At 41.3% G+C, this 27,008-nt stretch overlaps 1 protein-coding gene across 2 annotated transcripts in view; it reads left to right on the forward strand.

Annotated features, from left to right (window-relative positions):
* The window catches only part of ITPR3 (inositol 1,4,5-trisphosphate receptor type 3), a 130,242-nt gene that overhangs the window by 6,990 nt on the left and 96,244 nt on the right, over positions 1-27,008 (forward strand). For both annotated transcript variants that reach the window (XM_063141290.1, XM_063141299.1), the window contains exon 2: positions 26,579-26,649. In XM_063141290.1, coding sequence (XP_062997360.1) covers positions 26,579-26,649 — 71 coding nt within the window. The remainder of the gene's footprint in view (positions 1-26,578; positions 26,650-27,008) is intronic.

Genomic DNA, 27,008 nt, shown 5'->3' on the forward strand with positions numbered 1-27,008 from the left:
AGCAATGATAGTTTGATGGTTGCCAGGGCTACGAAGTGGTTTGTTGAGGGTGCTGAAAAAGAAGGGCTGGCCCAAGACATAGAATCATAGAATAGCAGAGTTGGAAGGGGCCTACAAGGCCATCGAGTCCAACTCCCTGCTCAATGCAGGAATCCACCCTAAAGCATCCCTGACAGATGCTTGTCTAGCTGCCTCTTGGACATGTTGCGTCCTGAGGCAAAGACAATATGGTGTTCCTTCTTGTTCTGTCTATAGTAGCTGATTTGACTGGCAGATGGATCTGTCTTCAACATGGATGATGGGGCAGGATCCTCCCCTGCTTATGAAGGCACCAGGCTAACTTAGGGAAGACTGTATGGCACACAGGTCTCTTCTTGAACATCTTGTGACTGGTTTCACTCAGCCTAATAGTAGGGCCAGCCCTGTGCGAGAGATCCTTAGCCCCTCTCCTGCTATAGATACAGTACTCACGCTTCCCTGGAGAGAGGAGATTATTGTGAAACCTGTCTAAGTCTGCATTGTAGATACAACCATTAGCTCAGAGAGATAATGATGGAATGGAGCAGAAAGAAGGTAGATTGTGGCTTACTTAGTGGTGAACCACCTAAGTGCCTTCTGGTTCCTGGTTATGAGGACCTTTTTCTGATCCAACAATGCACCTTATTTTCTTCAACAAGAGTGCTTGATACTGTGCCTGAAATATTAAGAGGTCCTGAGTACACACTCTTGCTTTGTTATCACCAGTGGATCATGTGGAGAAACTCCCTTCCAGTAAGAGGTGTTTGAGAATGGAAGAGACTGTGGCCCTTTCTACACATAAGGGTCTTCGGGGAGGGGGAGAGAGGGAACGATCCTGGACTTACCTGCTTCTGGGATTGTCCCTGGGCATCTAAATGGAAGAGCTATGTCCCAGAAGGAAAGAGGGACGTCATGCCCATCATTTAAAACACAAACACAGAAGCCAGGGTGCAATTGCTCTCCAGTGAAAAGCATGTGAAAAGACAAACAAAAAAAGCCCCAACTCCACTCCCCCCCCATGTCCCTGGACTCCCCCTGGCCTGGCTCCTTCCCTCTGCTGACCCCCACTACTCATGGGGAGGAGGGAAGAAGCCGGGATGGGTGCCCACCCTGCCTGCGGTCCTCGGGATCGTCTAGGAAAATGGAGGGATCATCCCTGACTGCTCCTGGGATCCCCTGTGCATCATTTGGACACAGAGGGACAATCCTGGGGAAAAAGGCAGGTGTGAAAGAAAGAAAGGGCCTGTGTCAAAAAGTGGTGGCTCTCCTTTACTGGAAGTATTTAAGTAGAGGCTGGACACAATTGAGGCTGGTGGCTCTGATGTCAGTGGGGCGGTGAATCTGCTTCAGGTTGTAAGCCTATGCGGCAGGGTATTGCTATTTACTGTTTTACTCTGTACAGCACCATGTACATTGATGGTGCTATATAAAATAATAATAATAATAATAATAAGGTTTCAGTCAGGACACTAAAGGAGCTGTCCAAGGTATGGAACTGGGGTGATACTGGGGAATGTGAAGCAGCTTGGGCAGCTCCTTTAGCATTCTGATTGAAACCTGGAGTGGATTCATCACCCCACTGACATCGGGGCCACCTTGATGGCCATCTGTCAGAGATGTTTTAGTTGCAAGATTCCTCCTTTGAGCAGGGCCCTGGACTAGATGATCTCTAAGAGCCCTTCCAATCCCCTTTCAGTAGGGGTTCCACAAGGCTCGGTGCTTGGCCCGTTGTTGTTCTCTCTATACATGCTGCCCTTGGGTAAGCTTATTCAGTCTCATGGCCTCCAATATCACCTATATGCCGATGATACACAATTATATCTCTCATCTCCGGAACTTTCTCCTGATGTTCACGATCGTATCTCGGCATGTCTTTCAGATATCTCAGCCTGGCTGCTTCATCGTCGTTTGAAACTTAATATGGCAAAAACTGAACTGCTTGTTTTTCCTCCTAAACCTTCTCCTCACCTCTCATTCTCTCTTACTGTCAACGATGTCACACTTACTCCGGTCAAGGAAGCTCGTAGTCTTGGCTTTATATTTGATTCCTCGCTCTCCTTTATTCCTCATATTGAGGCAGTAGCTAAATCCTGTCGTTTCTTCCTGTATAATATTGCCAGGATTCGACCATTTTTGTCTGTCTCTTCTGCCAAGACTCTCGTTCACGCACTGGTTATCTCTCGGTTGGACTACTGCAACCTTCTTCTCTCTGGCCTTCCTTCGTCTCACATCAATCCGCTGGTCTCTGTCCACCACTCTACCGCCAAGATCATCTTCTTGGCCCGCCGCTCTGACCACTTCTGAAATCTCTTCATTGGCTTCCAATTCACTCCAGAATCCAATATAAACTTCTCCTGTTGACCTTCAAAGCTCTTCACGGTCTAGCTCTTGCCTATCTCTCCTCTCTCATCTCACACTATTGCCCCGCTCGTGCTCTCCGCTTCTCTGATGCCATGCTTCTCGCCTGCCCAAGGGCCTCTACTTCCCTTACTCGGCTTCGTCCTTTTTCTTCTGCTGCCCCTTACGCCTGGAACGCTCTTCCAGAACACTTGAGAACTACAAACTCAATCACAGCTTTTCAAACTCAGCTAAAAACTTTTCTTTTCCCTATAGCTTTTAAATATTAAGTTTGTTCTGACCCTATACTGTCAGCTTCACCCTACCCAGTGCCTGTTTACACTTCCCTGTGCCTGTTTGCATTCTCCTTCCCTCTTTATTGTTTACTACAACTTTATTAGATTGTAAGCCTATGCGGCAGGGTCTTGCTATTTACTGTGTTATCTGTACAGCACCATGTACATTGATGGTGCTATATAAATAAATAAATAAATAAATAAATAAATAATAATAATAATAATAATAATGAAATTTTAGGATTCTAGTAAGAAAAAAAGGAAGGAAGAATAGATCACGCAAGAGTGAAACCAGCCTACTCCTGTTTTAGAAAGCATTTTGGGTTGCATACACCTGGTTTAAACAAATCTTGTAAACATCTACATGAAGATTTGAATCTATGATTCTTTACATCACAAGCCACAAACTTGCATTCCATCAGGGCAGGACAACTTACGCATAGTGTGAAGAATGTTGCATGCAAAGAGTATGTCAGAAAGTGAGCGTGACTACGTGTGGTGGATGCACTCTGACCCTGTTGCAGAGGAAGGGCTTTGAGTAAACATGGCTGAATAAGTGACTGCTATTTAGCTTTCAATCACACCTTTAGATAACCATTATTGTGGCTGCAGGTGGATTTGAAGGGTGGGGCTCTACGGAACATTACTTATTGCATGAGAAAGAGCAGTAGCAATGTGAAATGCCATTCTGTATAACAATAACAGCCACAGTAACGGTGCTTCTGCGCTCATTATTTCATATTGTTACTCTTCTAGGATTGAGAAAGAGTGGGACCAATTTCAGCTGGCTGGCAGAGAGATAAGTGCTCACAGAGCAAGTAATGGATTTGATACTTTTTTGTAATAAAAAACAATTCCCCATTAAGAGTGACCAATATGTAACAGTCTCCTTGGCCTAAGGGTTAAGTTTAGATGTGGGTGTGCTTTTTAAGCAACCGCTTGCTGGTTCAGGAGCAAACGTTGCTCCCTCCCTTCCTTGCCTTAGTCCACACTCTGCTGCTTTAGCACCTTTCCCTCCATCTCAGCTCTGATGCCAAAAGTGAGCCTTTTATCTCCTTTCTCTTGATCCTTTCACCCGTCCATTTAACATTAAGTATCACTTCTATGCAGCTTAATTGTTCCTTTTCTGATATACTTCTCCCACTTTCTAATGTTTCTTGTTGTTGTTGCTAATTCTGACCAGTTGTCTATTAATTATCTTAGGGTGCAATCCTATGCATGTTTAGACGGAAAAAAACTCCTACAATTCCCAGCATTTCCTAGCTTGCCATGTTGGCTGGGGAATGCTGGGAGTTGTAGGACTTCCCCCCCATCTAAACATGCAAAGGATTTCACCTTTAAGCTTAATTGAGCAATTGGTCTATTCTCCTTCTGCATCTGTAACTTTTATCTCATTCTGCTCATTCTGTTCTTCTTTCTCACAAAGCAGGGAAGCTCATATGGTCTTTGATTGCCCTCTCTCTTTTTATTTTATTCACACTATCCAATAATGTTCTTTGCTTCAAACTTTTAAAAATCACTAAGGGTGCAATCCTATGCATGTTTAAACATGCATTGGATTACACCCTAATAATCTTTTTTTCTCCTTTTTTTGTATGTCTCCCTCTAAGTTAATAGTTTGATCACTATCATTCTTATTTCTGGTTTGCCTCTTTCCTAGCTTCACCCTCTCTCCTCCATTCTTAACTCCAGTATCTATGTGTGTGTGTGTGTGTGTGTGTGTGTGTGTGTGTGTCTCATTTTGTCCACGTTTCTCCTGTATTACCCTCCTTCATCAGTTTTCTTATTGGGTCCAGTTTTAGGTACTACTTTGTTTTTTGTTCTTTTTTTTAAACCCCCCCCCCACTCACTCCTTTGCTCCTTGCTTTATTTGCCTTGTAATCTTCATTCTACTAATGTATTCCTCTTGGCTAAACCCTATTAATTTATTTACTAATCCATTTCTTAACTGCCTTTCGAGACAATAGTCTTCTGTATGTGGCTTACAATATAAAAACAATGTAAAGATATTAATAAAATCATATCCAATATGAACAATTTAAAATAAGATCAGTTTCAATAAAAGGCTACTAAGATAGTAATAAAATCATATTAAATATAGACAATTTTAAATTAAACCAGTTTCAATAAAATACAGGATGGTAGGGGCCACCAATGAGAAGGCCCTACCTCTAGTGCCCCTCAGCCTTGCTGTTCTTGGTGGTGGCCCAGCAAGCACAACCTCTAAAGATGAACTTAAAACATGGGCAGGTACATACAGGTATAGACAAATAACCTCTAGGGGGGTTAAAGGACTTGGAAATATACTGTATACTGGAAATATACAGGACTGGTGTAAAATGACTGACTGTGTAGCCCCAATGAGGATTTGAGCAGTTGCCTGTACCAGCTGAAGTTTCCAAGTCATCTTCAATGGCAGTCCCACATAGAGCACATTACAGTAGTCTAGTCTGGATGTAAGCAGGGTAGGCATGAATGAGGCCAGGTCCTCTTTCCTTGGATAGGGTCATAGCTGCCCTATTAACTACAAGTGGTAAAAAGGCATTCCTGGCTACTGCTGTCACTTGCATTTCCAGTCAGCGATGAAACCAGAAGGACCCCCAACCATGAACTTGGTTCTTAAGGGGGAGTGCAACCCCGTACAATACCAATTGCATCCCTCTATCCAGATCAGAAAAATTATCTGCGCAAAGTACTTCTGTCTCGCCTTGTGCTGTGAAATTACAGCGTACAACTTTGTACATTGTAGCCCTGCTATGAGATTACAGTATCAATATATACAAGTACATTCTTGTTCATTTCCTGAACAGACATAAAACAATGTTTACTGCAAATCAGTACTTTTCATACGAATCTAGGAACAGTCTTACTAGGACAGAGTTATGGGTCCATTTTACAGGGTGCCTTTTCCCTGATAGTGTCCTATGTGAACACCTAAGGCAAAAAACGTTTTATTTATTTTTACATTTATATTCTTCCTTTTCCCCTCTTGCAAGGAGCCCAAGTGCACAATCTTCCTCATCTCAGTTTAATCCTCACAACAACCCTGTGAGGTGGGTCATGCTGAGAGACAGTGACTTGGTCCAAAGTCACCCAGTGAGCTCCCTGGCCGAGTGGGGTCTAGAACCTGGATGTCCAGAGTCCCAATCCAACACTTGAGCCACTACATCACATTGGTGTAACAGAATGTGGGGCTGCCCTTCAGATGATTTAGAAGCTGCTGCTAGTGCAGAAAACAGTGGCTGGGTTATTGAGTGGAGTGCCTTGCTATGGATGTATGGCATCTGTGCTAAGGAATCCACGCCAGCTGCCAATTCTCTGCTGAGCTAGGTTCATGGTTGTGGCATTAGTACACAAAGCCCAACACAACACAAGACCAGGTTATCTCAAGGAACATCTCCCTGTATACCAACCTCCGAGGCCACTGCAATCTTCAGGGGAGGCCTTATTGTTCATGCTGTGGCCTACAGATTTCTGTTTAGTAGCAAATTGGGCCTTCTCTGCAGTGGTGCCCACCCCCTGAGATGCATCAAGTCTCATCACTAGGATGTGCTAGGTGTTTATTGAAAATGTATCTGTTTATTTTGGCTTTTCCCCAGCCATGAGCTACGTTTGTACCAGCCTCATGTGTGTATAGTTTTTGTTTGTTTGATTGTTTATTCTTTGGTAAATTGCTTTTGGATTTGTTTCAAATACAAAAGCAGTATATAGATATTGCTAATAAATAAACACACAAATTTGACAGAGTACTTGATGGAGCACTATATTCTGCGACAATTCTTTATAGCAATTTAAAGAGAATCCACACATCCAGTTGCTGCGATTGCTGGCTAATTTGAACTTGTAAAATGGTCATTTCTTGATGAGTGTTTTTATTACCTGACACAACTATTCAACGGTAGCCTCCCCCTCCCCACACAACATATTCACTGAATGGTGGTGGGCAATGGGATTGCACTTCCTGTTCTTATTCCTGACTTCCTATATTCAGTTCAAGATGTGATGAGAGCCTAAATGCATACACCCAGACTATGTATGTGTGCAGGGACCTTGCCTTTTGCAGGGTTCTCAATGATGTGGAGAGACCTATGCATATACAACTTGCATGTTGTGGGCTCTGTGCAACTGAGCATATGAAGGTGCAGCATGGGGACAAGGGGCTTGAGCCCACTCCCTCTTCCACACCTTTAATGAATATGCGAAAGCCGTTAGAAGGTGCTAAGCTTAGAGCAAGCAAGTATGTTTTGGGTTGGCTTGCCTATTGCTTTGCAGCTTGGCTCAGATGTAGACTGAATACTGAATTCTGTTTCAGGGCAATTCATGCATGCATAGACATCCCTTGATAACACATCAGGCATGGCCTGAACATAAGAATTGCTTTGCCGTATCAGGCCAGGGTTCATTATCCAGCATTCTGTTTTCAACAGTGATCAATTAGATGCCTCTGGCTTTTCACACACAGATCATAGAGGCGAGGGCCCATATTTGTCCTCAGGATCTGGTACTTTATATTTACTTTGTATTTACTGTGATGATGGCCCTTCGTACAACTTGTTTTAAAGGGGGGCATTCAAAGAAGGGCTGGTTGAATACATGGTGAATGGACATATAATATTAGCTATTACAAAGGGTGAGTTCACACACGTGTGCAATGTTCGTCCCTTGATGATTGCGGCAACAAAAAATATTTGAATAGAACTTCATGTTGTATTAAATTATGCATGATGCTTCTCAGTGGGGGAAGCTCACATGTTCAGCAGCTGTGAGTCATCATAGGATGTGACGTAGCAAGATTATCAGTATGTTGGTGTAAACCAGGAGTAGGTAACTTGGTGCCCTTCAGATGTTTTGGACAACAACTCTCATAATGCCTGACTATTGACCAAGCTGGTTGCAGCTTATGGGAGTTAAGTTTAAGATAGCTGGAAGATGCCAGGTTGCCTATTTCTTTTGAAAACCATAAGGGTGGTGGTGGTGATTTCACACAAACTCATCAGGGCATTCAGTTAACATGCAAACAGGTTCTAGGGGATATGTAGGCCCACTGTGGGAATGGTACGGGACCTCTCCCCTTCCCTAACAAAGGTCCAGTGGACACACATGAGAAGGAGTTCTTTGCATGTGGAGATGTGCACAAAGAGAACACTTTCTCATGAATGTTGACAGGACATTCATCAGGAAAGGAGAGGTAGGAGTGTGTAGTTTCAGTGGTGCATTGGGCTAGATCATGCGCCCTCAAAGCCCCCTCCTCATGTTCTCTCATGGTGAGCGTTGTGCATACCTCCTCTGTAGGGTTTCACATGTCACAGCTCTGCAGCTTGGTTAAGGCACAATCGATGAAAGATTAATGTGGACTGAAATGCTGTAAAAGTAAAGATTCTGGTGGCTGAAGTGTTGGGACTAAAAGCGTGAAAAAGAGCCTCGTTTTCCCTGTTTCTCCTTTATGCCCTTTAGGGACATTTGGCAGGACTGCATGGTTCACGATATGTTGTGCATTTGCAGTTTTCATGCCACACTTCTACTCTGCTGAAAGCTGCATAGCGAATTGACTTCCACCAGGTCGGACTATTTGTCTACCTACCCAGTATTGTTTACGCTGATTGACAAGGGCTCTCCAGGCTCTCAGGCAATAGTCTCCCTCATCACCTGTTTCCTGATCCTTTCGTTGGAGATGCCAGAGGCTGAACCAGGGACCATCTTTATGCAAAGAATATGCTACTCTTCAATGCTCCATCACAGAGATAGCTATAGTTTGACATGGAAGAATTTTGTCTGAAAACTCAAGTGTTTGATTGCTTTGGAATAAATTCAGTAAAATATTAGGAGAGCTGGCCCATTTCCCCCCTTCCTTGGCATGTTGTTGTTGTTGTTGTTGTTGTTGTTGTTGTTGTTTTCTATATCACCCCATAGTTGAAATTCTCTGGGCAGTTTACAAAATATTAATACATTAAAATGATATTTAAACCGTAAAAACATACAACAGAGAGTATACACAAAGACAACATACACCTAAAAACAACATGCTGCTAAATGACTGGGAAAAGGGAAAAGTCGACCTGGTGCCAAAAAGTTAGCATTGGTGGCACCAGGTGGGCCTGATTGGGGAGATCACTCCATAATTGACTCTGATTTCCTTCAGCATCCTACTCTGTTGCCCAAATGGTTCCTGAGATCCACTAACCTAGGGAAAGGAGGAAAGGGCTCCTTTACCTTTAACAGTTGCATAGAAAACGGAATTTCAACAGCTGTTATTTGTATGTGTGTAGCACCTGGTGGAATTTCCTCTTCATCACAACAGTTAAAGTTGCAGGAACCCTGCCTTCTTTTGTATCTGGTCAAGAGGGCAGGGCTCCTGCAGCTTTAACTGTTGTGATGAAGAGGGAATTTCACCAGGTGCTGCACGCATACAAGTAACACCCTTTTCTATACAACAGTTAATTATACAGAAGCCCTGTCCCCCTTTCCATATAGTCACCTTAACTAATCCCACTATGGTATAACATCTTATATACATTTGCAAAGAAATGCTTTGATTTTAGCAAAACCTATTTCAGATACTTCAGACTGATGCTTTTAAAAGTACAATGATGCCTCAGTGCTTTTTAGATTTAATCTAATCTTTTTCACTACAACACTGTCTATGATTCTGCAGTTAGTTTGGATTCTACTAATATACTGATTGTGTATGACTGTTTCCTGTGGTAGAGGTGCCTCCCCAGAGCAATCCAATTGACAATACCCATTTTATGAATATTCTATAATCATGTAATATATTCTGGCATACTAATCTATTTATTTATTTATTTATTTATTGCATATTTATGCCTCCCAACAGCCTACGCTCTCTGGGCAGTTTACAACTAAAACCATAAAATCCAGATTAAAACTTTAAAATCACAAAAGACCAGAATAAATTACAGTCTAGGGAAGGCTTGTTTAAAAAAGCTTGTTGTTGTTGTTGTTGTTTATGTTTCTGATGGTTTTTTAAATTTTGTGTACTTTTTAATGTTTACCATTTTTAACTGTTGTAAACCGCCCAGGGAGTTTTGGCTGTGGGGCGGTATATAAATATAATAATAAATAAAATAAATAAAAATATATGTTTTTAGGAGGCGTTTAAAAGTTATTACGTTTTCCGCCTCCTGAACCACACGAGGGAGGGATTTCCAGAGGGTGGGTGCTGTGCAGGATCAGACCAAAAGCCTGTCTAGTCCAGCATTCTGTTCCTGGGCCTGTTCAGACAACACGCTAAGCCATGGTTAAGCCACTAACCCTTTTGCAGCAAATGGTTAGTGAGTGTGTTTAAACTGTGGTTATGTAGCCGCCATGGTTAGGAATGGTTCACATGACATGCTAAGCCATCATGTTTAGCTCAAAATGCTTAGCCACCATGGCTTAGCATGTCTGAACAGGGTCACTGTGGGCAACCAGATGCCTACAGGAAGCCCACAATGTCTCTGGAAGGAGACCACACTTTATTTTCTCACTTACATGATTGGCTCATACATAGAGTGACCAGATACAAAGGAGGACAAGTGAGGGTTTTTTGGCAGGTGTAGGATTGAAAAAATAAGCTTCATCTGACGGCATTTCTCTTTTGAACAGCTGGTAAATGTACAGGAACCCTTTCATCATTCCAGATATCTGGTGACCCTGCATGCATTTGCTCTTTTGTTTGTGCATTCTGAGTACTAAACATAGTTCTTTGACATTAGGATTGTCCCATATTAGCATTCTGAAGATTCAGTGCTTTGTGATCGTACCAAAAAAATTCAGGATTTCTATTTTTGTGAGCATCCTACTGGGACAATGCAACACCGAACGTAAGGACAGCAGTGGCCCAGCCAGGACCTGTGCTAATTAACACGGGTGAAACTTCCTTAGATCATGCTGCACTAATTGCCTAATTGTAGTATCTAGATAAGGAATCCCATATAACCTAATTACAGTAAGATTCTCAGTGCCTAACATCCTTACTGAATCTATTTCTGTATTAAGCACCACGTTAACTATTTCATATCAACTGTACGCAAACATGCATTCTTGTTTACTCTGGCTTTGCCCTGATTATGTTTCAGTGGACTGTTCTGCTCTGTAGCTGCAATTATGTTATTGGCTTTTAGACATGTCTTATTGCTAGTGTTTTATGAATGTTTGCTGCCTTATTACTGTATCCTTTTAAAAATTATTATATAAATTTTACGTTGTGGGCTGCCTTGGGAGGGCTTCTGCTTTGAAAGGTGACCTAGAAATATTATAAATAAATAAATAAATAAATAAATAAATACAACTATGGCTCTGGGTAAAAGATAAACTGCAGCTGATATTTGAAGGAATTTTTCCAGGTTTAAAGGAAAACAAAAATCCCGTCCCCCTGTTATTCTCTGACCATGTTGCACCTTCCATCACTGCATGTAGGTAGACTTAACTGACCAGTATGCTGCCCTGAGATACTAGTGATATAGGGCAAGATACAAATGTTTTAAATAAATATTTCATTAATTCTACTAGTCATAGCTACTTACATTGTCTTGTTAATATTACATAGACAATGTACTATGCCAATAACACAGAATCAGGGCTCACCAATACATGAAATCAAACAGATAAAATCTTCATCTTCTTCTTCTTCATCATCACCCTCTTTAGAAGTAATCTCTGACATAACCTAAAGCTTTTAAAACTTGATGTTGTGCGGACTTTATACTGTTAGTTTTACCCTTCCCTGTGCCTGCTTACCCTACCCTGTGCCTGTTGGCATTCTCTTCTCTTCCCCTCCTTATTGTTTTACTATGATTTTATTAGATTGTAAGCCTATGCGGCAGGGCCTTGCTATTTACTGTTTTACTCTGTACAGCACCATGTACATTGATGGTGCTATATAAAATAATAATAATAATAATAATAATAATAATAATAATAATAATAATAATAATTGTCCTTTTGTGATCTGCAGTACCAACAAAGGATTGTATTCTTATCAGTAAATGTGCTTAAATTGGCAAACTAGACACCAGAAAATTGAATCGACGTACTACTCTATGAGAATTATAGAACTTCAAACAGAAGTCATATGAGCAGTGGGTAAATCCAACTTTCACAAGTGTACTTTGCTTATCATTGACTGCAGATTATCTACAAGTATTTAAAGAACAATTTTCATGTTTAATGTGTGTGCTTATTTTCATGTTTAATGTGTGTGCTTATTTTCATGTTTAATGTGTACGCTTATTTTAAATATCAACAAACTATTGCCTAAATGCCTTGTGAAATGTGTCCTTCACCATTTCATAGAGTTGGAAGGTACCTCAGAGATAATCTAGTCCAACCCCCTGCCAGTGCAGGAAGTCCACTGCTACAGCATCTGTAACAGGAGGCCATCTACCCTGTTTGAAACAAGTCCACCTTCTTCCGAGGTAAACTGTTGAACACCTAATGTTTGGCTGAAATCCTGCTTCTTGTAATTTGAATCTGTTGGCTTGGATCCTACTTTCTGGAGCAGCAGAAAGACAATTTGCTCTATTATCTGTGAGACAAGACAGCCCATCAAGTATTGCTTCTTAATCATCTCTTCTCTGAGATAAACAAACTGAACCCCTTCAACCTTTCATAGTTTTTGTTTCATATTAGCCTTTTTTTAAATTTAATGCAAGTTGATGTAAAGGTTTATTAAAATAAGAAATTCTCATGTGCCTCTTGAAGCTGATGAGTTTGTTCACCCTTAATTTGCATAGCTAATGTACTGTACATTAAGTATATATATGGGCGAGTTCATACGTTACGCTAAGTCACCCTAAGAATAAGCCACGGTGGATAGCTTGATCATTACTCCGAAAAGATGATTGCCCACTTGGGTGGCTTGCCATGGCTTGTTTCTCCCTCAGTCCCTCTTAGTCCTTCCGGCCACTGCCAGCACATATTCCTGGGGCCTTTATGGTAAAAATCCTTGTTTCCTCATTCCTTACGTCAGCACCCATTCTGCAATTAGTCTGCTTGGATTGTTGGCTCATGAGGGAACACCCCCCCCCCCTGCATCAGATTGACAAAGGAATTTAAGTTTCTGGGTCTTACAACTGCGTAAATGCATTTGCAAACTCCCCCCCCCCCAATATTTTTATTTTAGGGGTCTTGCGCAAGTGCTGTTGAGCTCAGCTTAGCCATATTCCCACTTGTCAATGTCCTTGTCAATTTCATCATCCACTTTGGCATTTCCCAAGTGAAACTACCCCCCCCCCCCCGATTAGATCGCAAAAACGAAATAATTTTCTGAGGCTTTATGAACATGGGAACACGTCTATAAATTTTTAAAAGCTTCCCCCCACCACCCCAGGGTCTTGTGCAGGTGTGCAAGACTGCATGTCCACTATTGAGCCAAGCATAATGATAGCCCCTGCTTGTCAATGTCCTGGTCAATTTAATCCTCTATTTTGGCACTTCCCTTACTAGTGAACACCTTTTTTTTTTTTTTTTTTAAAAAAAGGATGCTTCATGTTCTACTGAAGTTACAACACCCAGCCCGAAAGCTCCTTCTCTCCCATAGTCACCAGCCTCACCATTACTATTTGTCAGATGGACATGAGGATTACAGAACAGTGAGTGGGACTGCTAAACATACACAAATTTCAAGGCAGACAAGTGAGGCAGATTGCTAAGAATATGCACATTTCATAGCAAAGCGATAAATGGAGGGGGAAATTCTGCAAAATTCCTAGGAGTAGATATTCTCTCCTGTGCGCTTGCATAGGACTGGGAAAAAAATGTGAATGCATTCGGGACAGTCTTCAGTTTCCTTTCTTCAAGATTTCATATATTTAGATATCCATCCTGAGGTGGAGGATGGGGAGAATGGCAGCGGCACTAGTGAGATTACCAGTGGTTTTCGTCGCTCTTGCTGGGCAGCTCTCTAGCCATTCCCAGCAACCTACAATAAAATCACCCTACCAGGTTTGAATGCTATTTCAAGCCACTCTGAGAATAAGCCACCCTGAACAACTCCACTACAAGCCATGGGTTCTCATGGTGCTTGTTTGCATAAAAAAACCCACCCCGCTCTGGGTTCAGATGCCATGCTAACCCACCCTGCAACCACCCACGATAACAACCTACCATTGCTTAGCATGATGTGCGAACGAGGCCTGTGTAGTCAATTGAATCCTGGCCTCCCAAGTTTCAGCTTTGACTCTTCTGTACTGGACCACTTTATATATCTAAAACGTAGCCCCTCACTTCTCATGCAAGGTTCCTTTAGAGTTAAATACATTTTATTTCACCAACTTTGTTTTCATCAGGCTTGGTGCCTCAGGGTACCCTTTATTCTTGAATTCAGAGTGAGTAACACGAATGATAAACCAACTGAAATACAGACACGCTAAACACATTACTAAATGGATTCCTATGCTGATGCCATGTTCATCCTTGAAAACTTTCATTGAGGGGAAGTGAAAGGTTTTTCCCCATGGTTTTGTGTTTTTAAATTGTTGGTTTTATTATGCTCTTCATGGTTTTAATTTTTGTGATCCGCCCAGAGAGCTTCGGCTATTGGGCGGTATAGAAATGAAATGAAATAAATAAAGAAGATGTCCGGGTTTAGGTTTCAGGTGGCAAGGAATTCCAACACTAGTGGATCCTGATGTGTTGTTTTTGCTGTTCATACTGAGGTGGAGGTAATGTTATTGCTTGACGGCCCCTGGAGGATAATATGGATAGGGAGGAGACGGACACCATGTCTCTGGCCTACCTTAGTCATCACTGTTTTTGCAAAATGAATATCGGTGACTCATATCAGTGTAATCAGAGTTCTCTTTGTTTCAACTGCTTTTATGGTTGAAAGTTGTTCCATTCTGTCAATATATAATAAAAGAAGAAAATAAAACCAGCCATGTTTGCTTTTTTCAGAGTGTTGGTTATGTTGAGAGTGTAAAAGTCTGGCGTTTCCTGTTGTGCCAACTCCAAGGAGGTGGGTGGGTGTTTCTTTTATTGAAATAACTCTTCCAGCTTGGTAAAAGATGGTCCTTTGACATTTGGGAGAGTTTCCTTTATTAGATAATATTGTTTGGCGTTTATATAGTGCTTTGACGTGTTTATAGAACCTCACATGCATCTTTTCACTAATCGTTATGACAGCCTGGTAAGGTAGATATATTATTATTCCCATTTTGCACATTGGGTGATAAGGAGTGGTGGTGGTGGTGGTAGTGGGAGCCTGAGAAGGAAAGTAATTTAATTCCAGCTAAGTGTGAACAGGACTGCAGCCCTGGTGGGTTCATGGCAGGACTCCTGTACCTTTAAATGCAGCATGATAATCAGAAATGTCTATCTGCAGTTTTTCCCAATAGAGGGGTGCAATGGTGGGAAAGGTTGCTAGTCTTTAAAGAGACAGGTGTCTTCTTAGCAGAGAGAGGGCACCTTTAGGAGCAGGCTAATAAGAGATGAATGAGTATGAGAGGGAGAGAAATGAATGGGTTTTTTGAAGAGGTGTTTGGGCCTTCACTGTGTCTGTAGACCATAGAAACAAGAAGATGTGGTGCATTTTGGGCAGGAAGTATGAGTAGTTTATCTATTTGGGGGATACACAATGAGTTGCCCATACCTGGTAGGGCAGGCCTGTCAGTCATGATAAATAGCTAGGCACAGTGACATGGTTTGCCTGGGGGAAGCCGTGGGGCAGAAGAGTTGGCCGGCCAATGCAGGAACCAGATGCTAGGCCCATGAGCACCACCCTGATTGGCTCAGGTGTGCCTGAGCATGGGGCTCTTCCCACCTTTCCTAGTCTTGGAGTTGTGCCTTGGATTGGAAACAGGGTCCTTCAGCATATAACACAGTCTTCCCCAATCTGGTGCCCTCCATATGTGCTGGAGTACATCTCCCAGAATACCCCAGCCACACTAGAACTCCTCCTGAAACTCCTGTTCTCCTGGTTTCTATGACTGAACCTTAGGGCTGGGAGGGAGAAAACAAATGCCCCACACGATGCATCTGGGTTTGAGTCCTGAGAGCTCCTTGACTTTTGCCTAGAGCTGGAAAAAGTGCAGAAACGGGCAACTAAAATGATTAAGGGGCTGGGATTGTTTAGCTTAGAAAAAAAGGTGGCTAAGGGGAGACATGATAGAGGTGTACAAAATTATGTATGGTGTGGAGACTGTGGATAGGGAGACATTTTTCTCCTCCCATAATAATAGAACCCGGGGTCATCCCATGAAGCTGATTGTTTGGAGATTCAGGACAAATAAAAAGAAGGACTTCTTCACACAGTGCTTAGTTAAACTATGGAATTCACTACCCCAAGATGTAGTGATGGCCACCAATTTGGCTGGCTTTAAAAGAGGGTTGGATAAATTCGTGGAGGAGAAAACTTTCAATGGGTCTGTTTAGACATACACTAAACCACGTTTAGTCCACTGACCCTTTTGTAGCAAATGGTCCTGAGAGCTTTACATTATGTTTTGATCTGCTGTATTTTATGGTTTTTAATTGTGAACTGCCCAGAGAGCCTTGGCTATTGGGCAGTATAAAAATGTAATAAATAAATACTATGCGTCCCCTAAATTAGCCTTCACCCTTCAACTTCAGTGGAGAACGTTGTCCCATCATTAGTGAAGACAGAGTCATCTGCCCGCGCAGTTGGCTTTTATATGTGGAATTGGAATAGGACGTTATTTTGCCCTATACCTCAGGCAGCAAAATGTCTTGGGCCAGCCCTGCTCAAAATATACCCAGCTTCCTAATTGTGCTGATAAATCTTTTACAAACTTGAATGTCACTTACCCATCCCGAAAACCCATTCTATTTGATCAGACATGTATGCACAAAAATTAGAATTGTGGAAAACGGGCAATATCCAATTTGGCACAAGTGCTAAGATAAATTACATCATCCTAGCTTAAGCGGCTTCTATCGCAATGCCGACAGTATTTGCTAGTAGGACAAGGATTTCTGGGGAAACCCCATTGTGCCAACAGATGCTTTTGCCGTTGTGCTAGATGTTGCTTATACTAGTGCAACTTGATTCATGTTGGCGCTAGTGCTGAATTCGTTGCTGCCCCAGGGGAAAATGCACAGAAGTATAATTTCACCTTTTTAATTCAATTTAACTCTTTTGCAAGACTCCCAAAACAAGAGGAAAGCTAGAATAACCAAAAAATGCTAGCAGCAACGTCATGGTAGATGCAGGTGGCTCAGGGCTGCTAGATGGATGGATGTACATGTAAAAGTGAGATGCAGAAGGATTGGGGGAGGCTGCAGGATTTAGGGAGAGCTAGACAGGGTGGCAGCCACACTGTTGGCAGCTATCACTGTACATGAATGACATAAATAAATGCCATCTCTCCATTGAATAAATTGGGAACTGGAAAACATCCTAAGATTAAAGGTACACAAATGATTCTTCAAAAAGTAAACAAAGGGCACATATCAGTGGCAAAACTGAATTTCCTAAATCATCTAGGCTTCCAATTCAGGTAACTTGAAACAGTGTTTCTCCCATAAACAAAAGAATTAGAAACAACCAGTGGAAAACACACACAAACGGAACCTGTTTTGCTTCCAATTCATTTGTTTTTCATCCAGTTTACCTGACATTTGGGCAGCCTGTACCTGTCACCAAGATGACCAGTTTTCATAGTGATACACAGATAATCTCATTTTCACAAAGAACAGATTTTTGTGATTTTAGCATTTGTTAGCGGCATCTATGCAATTTCATGGGCATAGTGGTGTTCAGATGTTGATAATTTCCTGCTGTCAGACATTTGAAAAAAATCTGTTTTCAACAATGCAACTTCAAGAGGCAAACTCTTTTTTGAGCAATCATATTCACACTGGCATGGTGAAAATTTCCCTAACTGCATGGTGAACCATTGAAAACTGGCAGCTTATCACATGATATTATAAAAACAACATTACTACCACATCCTTTGGCAAGAACTCCCAGGGCTTCTCACAATCAATAAAAATAATTAAAGCAACATATCAAATCAGCAATAATAAAATTAAATAGCAGACACATAAAAGCAACCAGTACTAGAGGAGCAAAATAAAATCAGATACAGCTGACGCTTAAAGAATTGTAAAAGTCTTTGCCCAGTGCCTAGCTCTGCAATACTATACATGCTTAATTAGAGGTAAGTCCTACTGAGTTCAGTGAGTTTACTCCCAAGTAAGTGAGTATGGGATTGCAGCCTTAAGATATAATAGTAGGAGCCAGATGAGCTGTAAATGTAAAAGATGTAAAAGAACATGGGATACAGGTTGGAGATGAATACTATCAATGGCTACTAGTCCTTATGGCTAAGTGCAACCTTCAGTATCAGAGGCAGTAAGCCTGCATATACCAGTTGCTGGGGAACATGGGTGGGAGGGTGCTGTTTCACCGTATCCTCCTTGTGGTTCCCTGGTCAACAGCTGATTGACCACTGTGTGAACAGAGTGCTGGACTAGATGGATCCTTGGTCTGATCTAGGATGGTACTTCTTATGTTCTTAACCTGTGGCAGAAGACTCATGGAGGTGAACTGTAGTCTCCAGCAGCACTACTAGAATCAATCCTCCAGGTAGGGATGTAGTGACCCTAATCCTCAACCTGGTCAACATATGTGGAAGAATACCAGCGTCAACAGTATCAAAAGCTGTCAAGATTTCCAGGAGTATCAGCAGGGTTGCACTCCCCCTGTCCTTCTCCTGGCGTAGGTCATCCATCAGGGCAACAAGAGCTGCTTCCATGCTGAAATGGGTGTGGGAGGCATCAAACAGAAACAAGAGGAGAGGTGACCTCTAGGATGTGCTCAAAATGTTATTTATTAGTTAGGACCAAAATGCACTGGACCTACTTACTTAATAATTAACAGATATTCAGTAATCTCTTAAAGGTAATCTCCTCTATTGTTCATACTGAAACAAGGTCTGAAACCAGATTAAAACATATCTATAAAATCGTTCTAATCTAACAGAGACTGGAGTTGAAATTATTTATATCATTTCTATACTGCCCAATAGCCAAAGCTCTCTGGCAGGTTCACAAAAATTAAAACCATAAGGTACAGCATAAAATATAAAATATGGAAGATTAAGACCACAATATAAATCCACAGTATAAAAGTACAAACAGAATAAAACTGAACAGCAATGCAGAGATTTAAAATACAGATTTAAAACAGCAAAGCTAAAAGACTAGGATGCTAAAATACTGGGAAAATAAAATGGTCTAAACCTGGCTTGGGAAGGCGTACAATGTAGGTGCCAGGCGAACCTCTAGGGAGCGCATTCCACAGGCCCCTTTCCTGGTAGCTACCCACCTCACTTCCTTTGGCAGGGGCTTATGGAGAAGGAATGGCAATTACCTGCTCAAGACCCTTCCTCAAGATAAGCGCCAGTCCAAGACATTTTGCTTCCTGAGCCAGACCAACTCCAGTGACTGCTGCTTGTTCCTCCTCCTCCCCATCCTCCAAAGTGTAGCATCCTTTCTCAGAGTGAGGCGTTGTGGGACAAACAGAAAAGATGGTCTCTAAGAGTGCTGATTGCTGCAGGCTTCTTTGCTTTGCTGACAAATAGTGTTAAGCTCTAAGCAGTACAATATTGAACTTTAAATAGGTTTTGCTGCTGAGGCCAAGTGGTGGCGTTATGGATAATCCTAAAACTTTCTGGGGCCATCTTGCCCCACCATGCCTTGCTTTGACGAAGGGCACCAGGAACCCAATGTAGCACCCTACATCTCAGGAAAACTGTTGAACTTTAAACTGTTAACTGTTAAACTGTAAACACCTTTTGACACTGTGGGAAAGTGGTGGCTGCACTTTTAGGTGTGTAGGCACACCCAACCAGCAGACACACCCGGCTTTCTCTTGTGCAAGGGGTGGGTGGACAGCAGTGATAGCTGGCTGATGGCTGCAGCATGTACATGTGTCACCCTCCCAGTCCACTATAAGAGGCAAAAGGCTCGTCTTGCAGATGCTGATACCCCGTAGGAATAAACGGAAGCATGATTATAATGTTTCTGTGCTGCTTTTATATTTATTAATTCTTGGAGTTATATCCCACCTTTTTACACCTGGTACTTTAAGATGGCCACTAATATTAAAATATTAAATATTAATATTAAAATATCCAATACAATTTATAATTTCAGCATAAAGCCAAACTATAGCCCCAAAATTGAATAAGATACAAAGACTAATAAATGTAATAAAGTGACTATACTGCAGTCTAATAACTAGGTGCCAGATAAACCTATGTAGGACTGTATTGGTCTGGCATTTATAATCCCATTGCATGTCAGTGCTTTAAATAGTCTGGATGGTGTTAAACCTCTTACACAGAAGGTTGTCCATCTATAAACAGGTGTCTCCTGAATGCTTGAAAACAGCTTTTAAGATATTCAAGGGAAATAAGCAAAATACTGCTTGCTGCCTACCTCAGCAGAATGGAAATTGGTGCTGTGATAAGACTAAGGACACCTAAATTAGGTATTTGGTAATGACTTTAGGGGATATTCCAGTTTCAGCAACATCGGTGTTCGCTTGAAGCTGCTCTCTTAGCTCCTCAGGAAAATATGTTGGATTCAGCCTGGATGCCAGAAATAAGAATTTGCCCCCCTTTGCTGCATGTTTTCTGATGTTTACTTCCTTGCACCTCCAATTTCAGGGGTGCTGCGTTGTTTTCTTCATAGTGGGGCTTGGGGCAGGGGTCCAAATGCCACTTCCAGATGGCAGACCAATGGGAGGGCCTGCTCGCCTCAGCTGGACCCCACATTGTGAGAGCAGCTCAGGGGAGGGGAAAGGCTACTTGTATAATCTTCATAACTTGAAGTAGCTCCCAAGTGTTGAACGAAGAGACTTCAGCTAGTCTATTTTCCCTCACTTAAGAGGAGAGGCAAACAATGTGTGGTTTTTGGGCCTGTTCCAAAGTACTCAAGAGGCCAATGCTGCTAAGTGCCTGCATCTATTTCCCAGCTCTTAGTTTTTATTTCTTTTTCCAAAGCAGTAACATTTCAGCTCTTGTGAAAAGGCTGACTGGCCCTTTTCATGTCACACAGAGGCAGGTCTATTAATTATTATTTGTAGTAGCAGGTGCCTCCTTTCCTTCAGCGAACTCAAGGTGGTGTACGTGGGGTTGCCTTACCTTTGAAGACAGCCCGGAAATGCCGACTGGTACAAAATGCAGCAGCAACAAATCCTAATTTGGATGTTTGCCAGGACCATATAGCACGAGACCTAAAACATCTGCATTGGTTACATCGGGCCCAGTTCAGTTGGATTTCCTTTTTACATTTAAAGCACTACACAGCCTAGGTCCTGCCAGTTAAATGGAACACCTATTGTCTCTCCCCCGCCCACCATAGTTTATTAGGATTGGTGGAGGAGTTCTCTTGTGAGTGCCCTTGCCAAGTACTGTGGATGACTAAGAGATCTAGAGCCTTCTTGGTGATGATGTCCCAGCTCTGGAACCAGCTGTCCCCTCTCCAGGGAACTTTGGGTGGAACCCTTCCTGCTAGCGTTCAGGCGGAAGGCGGAAATCTTTTTGTTTTGAAGAGCCTTTAACTCAATTCAGTTTTTAAGATGGAGTCTTAAGAACATTGGTTCCTAGCCCCTTTAATAAGAGGATCCTCTACACTACAGCACCACAACATCACTTTGCCTTTGTTTGGAATACACTATCCAGTCCTAATATCTACACCGATATCATAGAATCATAGAATAGTAGAGTTGTAAGGGGCCTAAAACACTGCTAAACTGTTTTTTTGCATTTCTCATGACTGCAATTTGAATGCAAAACCTGTCTCTACTGGAAAGTACTTTTGATCTGAAAAGAGCTGTCTACCCTTTTTCTATTCTACATTTATAATGATCAGAAAAGACACATCCCAGACTAAAAGGCCTTCACACTGTCACTTGTGAAAATGCCCCATACCTCTTTATCTGTAGGTGAAAATCTGCTTGGTGATGGGAAGACAATTTTGAGTGGAAAACCGGCTGGAGTTGAAATGCTTAAGCAGCTGCATCTCCCCTTTACCTTCCCCCTCCCCTAAAGATTGCACTCTCCTTGTTTACTTTTGGTTGTGTGATTTTTAAGTCCATTTTAAGGAAGAACATGCAGCAAATACATTAATAGAGAAATGGAGTTTATTTACTATGATTTTTTAAGACAATATACAACCAGATATATGATTTGGTCTTATCTAATGTACTGAATCAATTTGTGGTACGTTTTTCAAATGATTACGTTATTGATCTAGTTTCAATGGTATTTCTTGTATACTCTAGTTCAGGAGTAGGTAACCTGGTACTCATTCTCCCGAAGTTTTGGACTACAGTTCCCATAAGACCCAGTCAGCATGGCCATTGCTCAGGGATTACGGGAGCTATAGCCAAAACCTCTAGAAGGTACCATGCTGGAGCTGTTTCTAAAAGTGTGTGTGTGAGTGTGTTATCTTTAAGTTGGGAAAATGCTTGACTGAGTTTCACATACTGTTTGGGCCTTAGTGTAATTTGTGAAAATACCTCACCAGCCTTCTGGTGCTCATTCACCAAAGTTCACTGCTTGAAGTTTCAACAGGGTGGATGAAAATTAAAGAAACAAAAACAATTACCTTTTGTGATGGCAGAGAAGAACTTTTAATTTTAGATAAGTGTAAGTATTGTTTCACGGAAAGCTAATCATCAACATGAATCTGTTTACTCACATTAAACTATAAAATGCCAGCAAAATGATAGACGGCTGAGCTGATAACTTGGCCAGTTGCCTTCACCCAATCGTGGGTCCTGATCCATTGTTTTGGAATCAAGACCACCTCCAGTCAAAGGATTTTTGTTGTGGGATCACATACGTACTCTGACTCTTCCTACTGAGTGTACCTTGGCATTCTTGGAATACTTTGAATGAGATCAGGAATGCATATGAAATTGTTGCTGCTTGATTAACGTGCTTGCCTAAATGCCAACAGTGGCTAGCGCTTCATGTCATGGCCCTAGGAAGAGTTGGAATGGAGACATACAGAATGAAGTGGTCTAGCAGACAGACCCTAATTCACTTGAGGAACTTTGTCCCCTAATACAAAAGCAGTTTGTTTTCTCAACATCTAAGTGTAGATTCTGAGGTTGGATCCAACTGAAGTCCCCAATGTCTCTTTTCCCAAAATGGTCCAGAGCAGAACATACTGGCAGCCTGTAATGTGGTGCCATATTGCTTCTGTGCATCCAATATCAAAAGTAATAGTTTATTAATAAACCTGGGGATTCTAAAATGAAAATGCATATGCTCATTAACAATAGGCTTACCAACTATACTCTGGTTCTTTCTTATTTGCATATGCTAATGTATTTGTATCAGCAAATTTTGCCTTTCATTGATGAGGATTTGATTTCCTATGAATACTGCAGCCCTAGTATAGATATCCATTTTAGGCTACTGAAGGAGGGTATAGCTGTGCTGGCTTGGGAATGCTGGGTGTTGTAGGACTTTTTTTGTCTAAACACACATAGGATTGTGCCCTTTTGGGACACACATCAAAAAACAAACCAATGAGAACTGAGCATGCTCAAAGGCCACAGAATGTGGACTGACCTGTGAGGGGGGAAATGGATAAGTGGGTGGGAGTGGGAATGGAATGGAATATCCCAGCAGAAGGCACAGCTGATATTTTGTTCCACGTGCCAGTTGTAAAGAATGTTCCATATCACAATAGCACACAAGAGCCAAAATGGATTAAGACACAAACAAGTTCAGATCTTATCAATATTGTGTAAGTGCCAGGTTTTGAAGACTGATTGACACATTTTTATCTGAACGCTTTGGGTTTCGATTGGATGAGTTCTTTCTGCTGCAAGAAAAGCCATACAAATAGGGCAGAAAAGGCCTCCATAAAACTTATTTTCATCAAATGTGGGATGAAAGGGAAGGCGCTGGCACATCTCTAGGGCTTGCATGTCAATGTGCATTTTAATCTCAACCTCATTGGTTAATCAGTGGCACATTTTCAACAATTAAACATTCAGTTTACACATCATATCAGTTCAAGCTTGTGGCCCTTATAAAGATAGAAACATACTTAAAAAAACCAAAACAGTTAAGAGGTATAGACCCATTTCGTAAGTGATGGCAAATTGTGCATGAGTGGGAGAGAGTGGGCATACTTCACCACCACATCAGCCACTTCCACTTCTAATCAACAGCCTACAATCAGCTTGGTTGTAGGTTGTTGAGCCTGACATGCAAACCCAGTGCTCCAGATCTGCATGTTACACCCAACAACTTACGACTCGGGTGTTCATAGCTTGTTGATTAAAGTGGAAATGAGGAACAATTGGGAGGCAGTGTGCATGGCAAATCATGGGTTAATGAATCCACGATTAAATTCATGTAAATTAGACACATGAAAGGTTATTGTGACTCCTAAAATTAAAAACAAACAAACACACAAGTTGGTACATCCCCAACACCCTTGATGTACTGTTGGTTTCTGTTGACTTCCTTAACTGACAAGCCATGGATTTTACTGGCATTCTGTTTTTTAAAAATGTTTTAATATGTTTTTTAATCTCTTAATTTTTTTACTAGTTTGCCTGTCATTGATCACCAGTCTGGAATCTGTTTAGACGTGGAGTGGTATATGAATGTTATAAATAAATAAATACATTTCGGTTGACAATTTTCTGAGCTGTGTTGCAACTGGAAGCATGCGTGCCAAAATACATTGAGGAATTCTTTTTTTTAAAAAAAATACTGAGGGTTGATGGCAAGTTACCAAACCACTTACCTCATTAATATAGTGCAAAGAGATTCTGTTGACAAACAGGAAATAACTTTTTAATTGCACATCATAAGTACGTTTTAAGTATTGTTGCCAAGACGGATTGAATGAGTTCTTGAGTAGTGATGTGAGGGAGGAGCTATAATTGAGGGATAGACGAATTCATGCTTTCCATGAAGAAGGTCTCAGGTCACTTGGCATCTCCAGTTAAATTGATCTCGGGGAACAGGCTGGAGAAAGACCTGGTGTCCGGCAGCTTTATATATTCCCACTCAGATACCCACTGACTTCCAATATCAGTATTCTCCGCAGTGGAGAAATAGTATGTACAGAGACCATCAATGTGTTCAGCCTTCAGGATCATATTGAAAATGTATTATAATCAAGGAAAGCTATCACATGTAATGTTGTGTTCCAAGTCACATATTTCAGAGGACTTTCGAATGATCACACAAAAGGTAGCCTTCTTGCCCCTTGATATTCTAACATTTACATTTCATTGCCTCCCTCTGTCAAATTGATTCTTAACTCTATACAGTTTATAAAGTGGTTTGCTGAGTGTGGGACTGCAGAGGGCAGCAGGAATAAAATTGGTGTGCATGTGAATCTGGCAAGCATGATTTGGGATATTAAAGCCAACTTGTTAAATATTGTAATGACCGATTTCTTATTTCTATGATAAAAAGTGTAGCATTACTGTAATCAACTTAAATGATGGCTGCTTGGAAGCATCTAGTGCTGAGTTCTGGCAAACTGTCTTCTGTGGAATTGAGGTTCTGCAGAAATGTATCAGAGATTCTATGAAAGGATGGATAATGGTAGTGAAGATGCCCCCCCCCCCAAATAGCTTGTCCTCTATACTGCCTAGTATCTTACCCTATAATGTGCTGTGGGAACCCATAATATGTTCCTGATCATCCAAACTTTGGATTGAGAATGCGACAATTATAGAAATGGCAAGAGTAGAGGGGAGGTTTAGAGATGTGAAGGCCTGGAAGAGAAAATAGAAACCCCCAACAAATATTTTAAAAAGGTACTATTTTTCTTCCTTGCAAAATAACTGGGGAAAACAGGGCTGTTTTTTATTTTGTGTGTGTGCCTTTTCCAGTTTTTTTCTAGGCCATCACATCTCTAAGGAGGTTTTATGACAACCCTGTCCCATCATATGGATAATCCCTTATCCAGTAAATAACAATGAATGTACTTTCCAACATGAAACAATTTTTATTTATTTATTTATTTATTTATTTATTGCATTTCTATACCGCCCAATAGCCGAAGCTCCCTGGGCGGTTTACATATAATTCTTAGGATGTTTTGGAAATTATTATGCTGAATCGAGGTGTCAGTTGACACTTAGAATGAAAGTGTTTGCTTTTGAATATATGCAGTGCCAGAAAGATGTTATGCAAAATTTGTGTATTTTGAATGACTCAGGGCGCCTAGTATGGCTAATCCCAGATGTTCCAAATCATGAATCAGCCTCCTCAAAGTTTTAAGATTAGCCTAAATATCATTTTGAAATTTCAACACGTAATATATTTTTCAGGCTTTTGCATTAGTTGCCTATTTTAGAACCTCTTGGCAGATGATAATCGCATGTTCAAGTTTAGCTTCACCTTTACAAGATTTTAAAAAAGTTATTTTTATATATTTCATAGGAGAGGAAATTTGTATTTATTTTTAAAAGCATACTATATCTATGAGCTATATACGTCCCAAATTTAAGTGTAAGCAACTATTTGTCCTGCACGACTCATTAACACAACAGTTAAGAAAATATATCCTCCTGCCATGTTCAGTGTGCAAAACCATAAAAGCTTCCCATTTATTGCAGGTCCTAGCTGGATCTACATCTATAGATCTGCCTTTGTGGGATTAAAAAACCCAAGATGTCTGGTTGCTTGGGCACCCAAAAATGTGATGCTGATGTACAGCATAATACCTTGATAGTGTCTTTCCCAAATTTGGGACTAGTTCTAAAAAGCTGAATTCTTAAATTGCATTTGTCAAGGCTAGAAAAATAATTCAAACCGAGAAGTCATCCTGTCTCTTCTCTTCTCTGCAATGGTCACTAAATAAAATGGAATAAGGAAACAGTAAAGCAGAGAACTTTTGGTGCGACCACTGAAAACACTGTTGGTCAAAGCAAAATAACACAATTGAATATTTTCTTGCTTGTTATTCAGGCTGGTGGATGATCGGTGTGTGGTGGAACCTGCAGCTGGCGATCTGGATAACCCACCCAAGAAGTTTCGAGGTAAGAAATAAAGCTGTAAACTCAGCTTTCATTGATGGGCCTTGCTGCTACTTTAGATTCTCTAGAAATAATTCTTTTCAGTTTCGATACTGGCTTGCCGTTTGCGTTAGCAGTGCCACAGCTATCATTGTTACAAGTCTAGCACCAATGGTACAGATTTGGGTGTGCTAGCCAAGAGGAAAGACTGTGTGCTGTGAACTTTCTCTGTCAGGGCTTACAAACCGAAGATGAAACGGATTGTTTTCAAACTTGTAATTCAGTTTGACATGTTCAGCTTTACACTCTTTGAGAAGGTCTGTGAAATCTGATTGCGTCTGAATTCTTTCTCTTGTATTCAGTATATCAGTCGCTCAGGAAAC

Source organism: Elgaria multicarinata, chromosome 1, assembly GCF_023053635.1.
Source record: "Elgaria multicarinata webbii isolate HBS135686 ecotype San Diego chromosome 1, rElgMul1.1.pri, whole genome shotgun sequence".
In the NCBI taxonomy this organism is placed as follows: domain Eukaryota; kingdom Metazoa; phylum Chordata; class Lepidosauria; order Squamata; family Anguidae; genus Elgaria; species Elgaria multicarinata.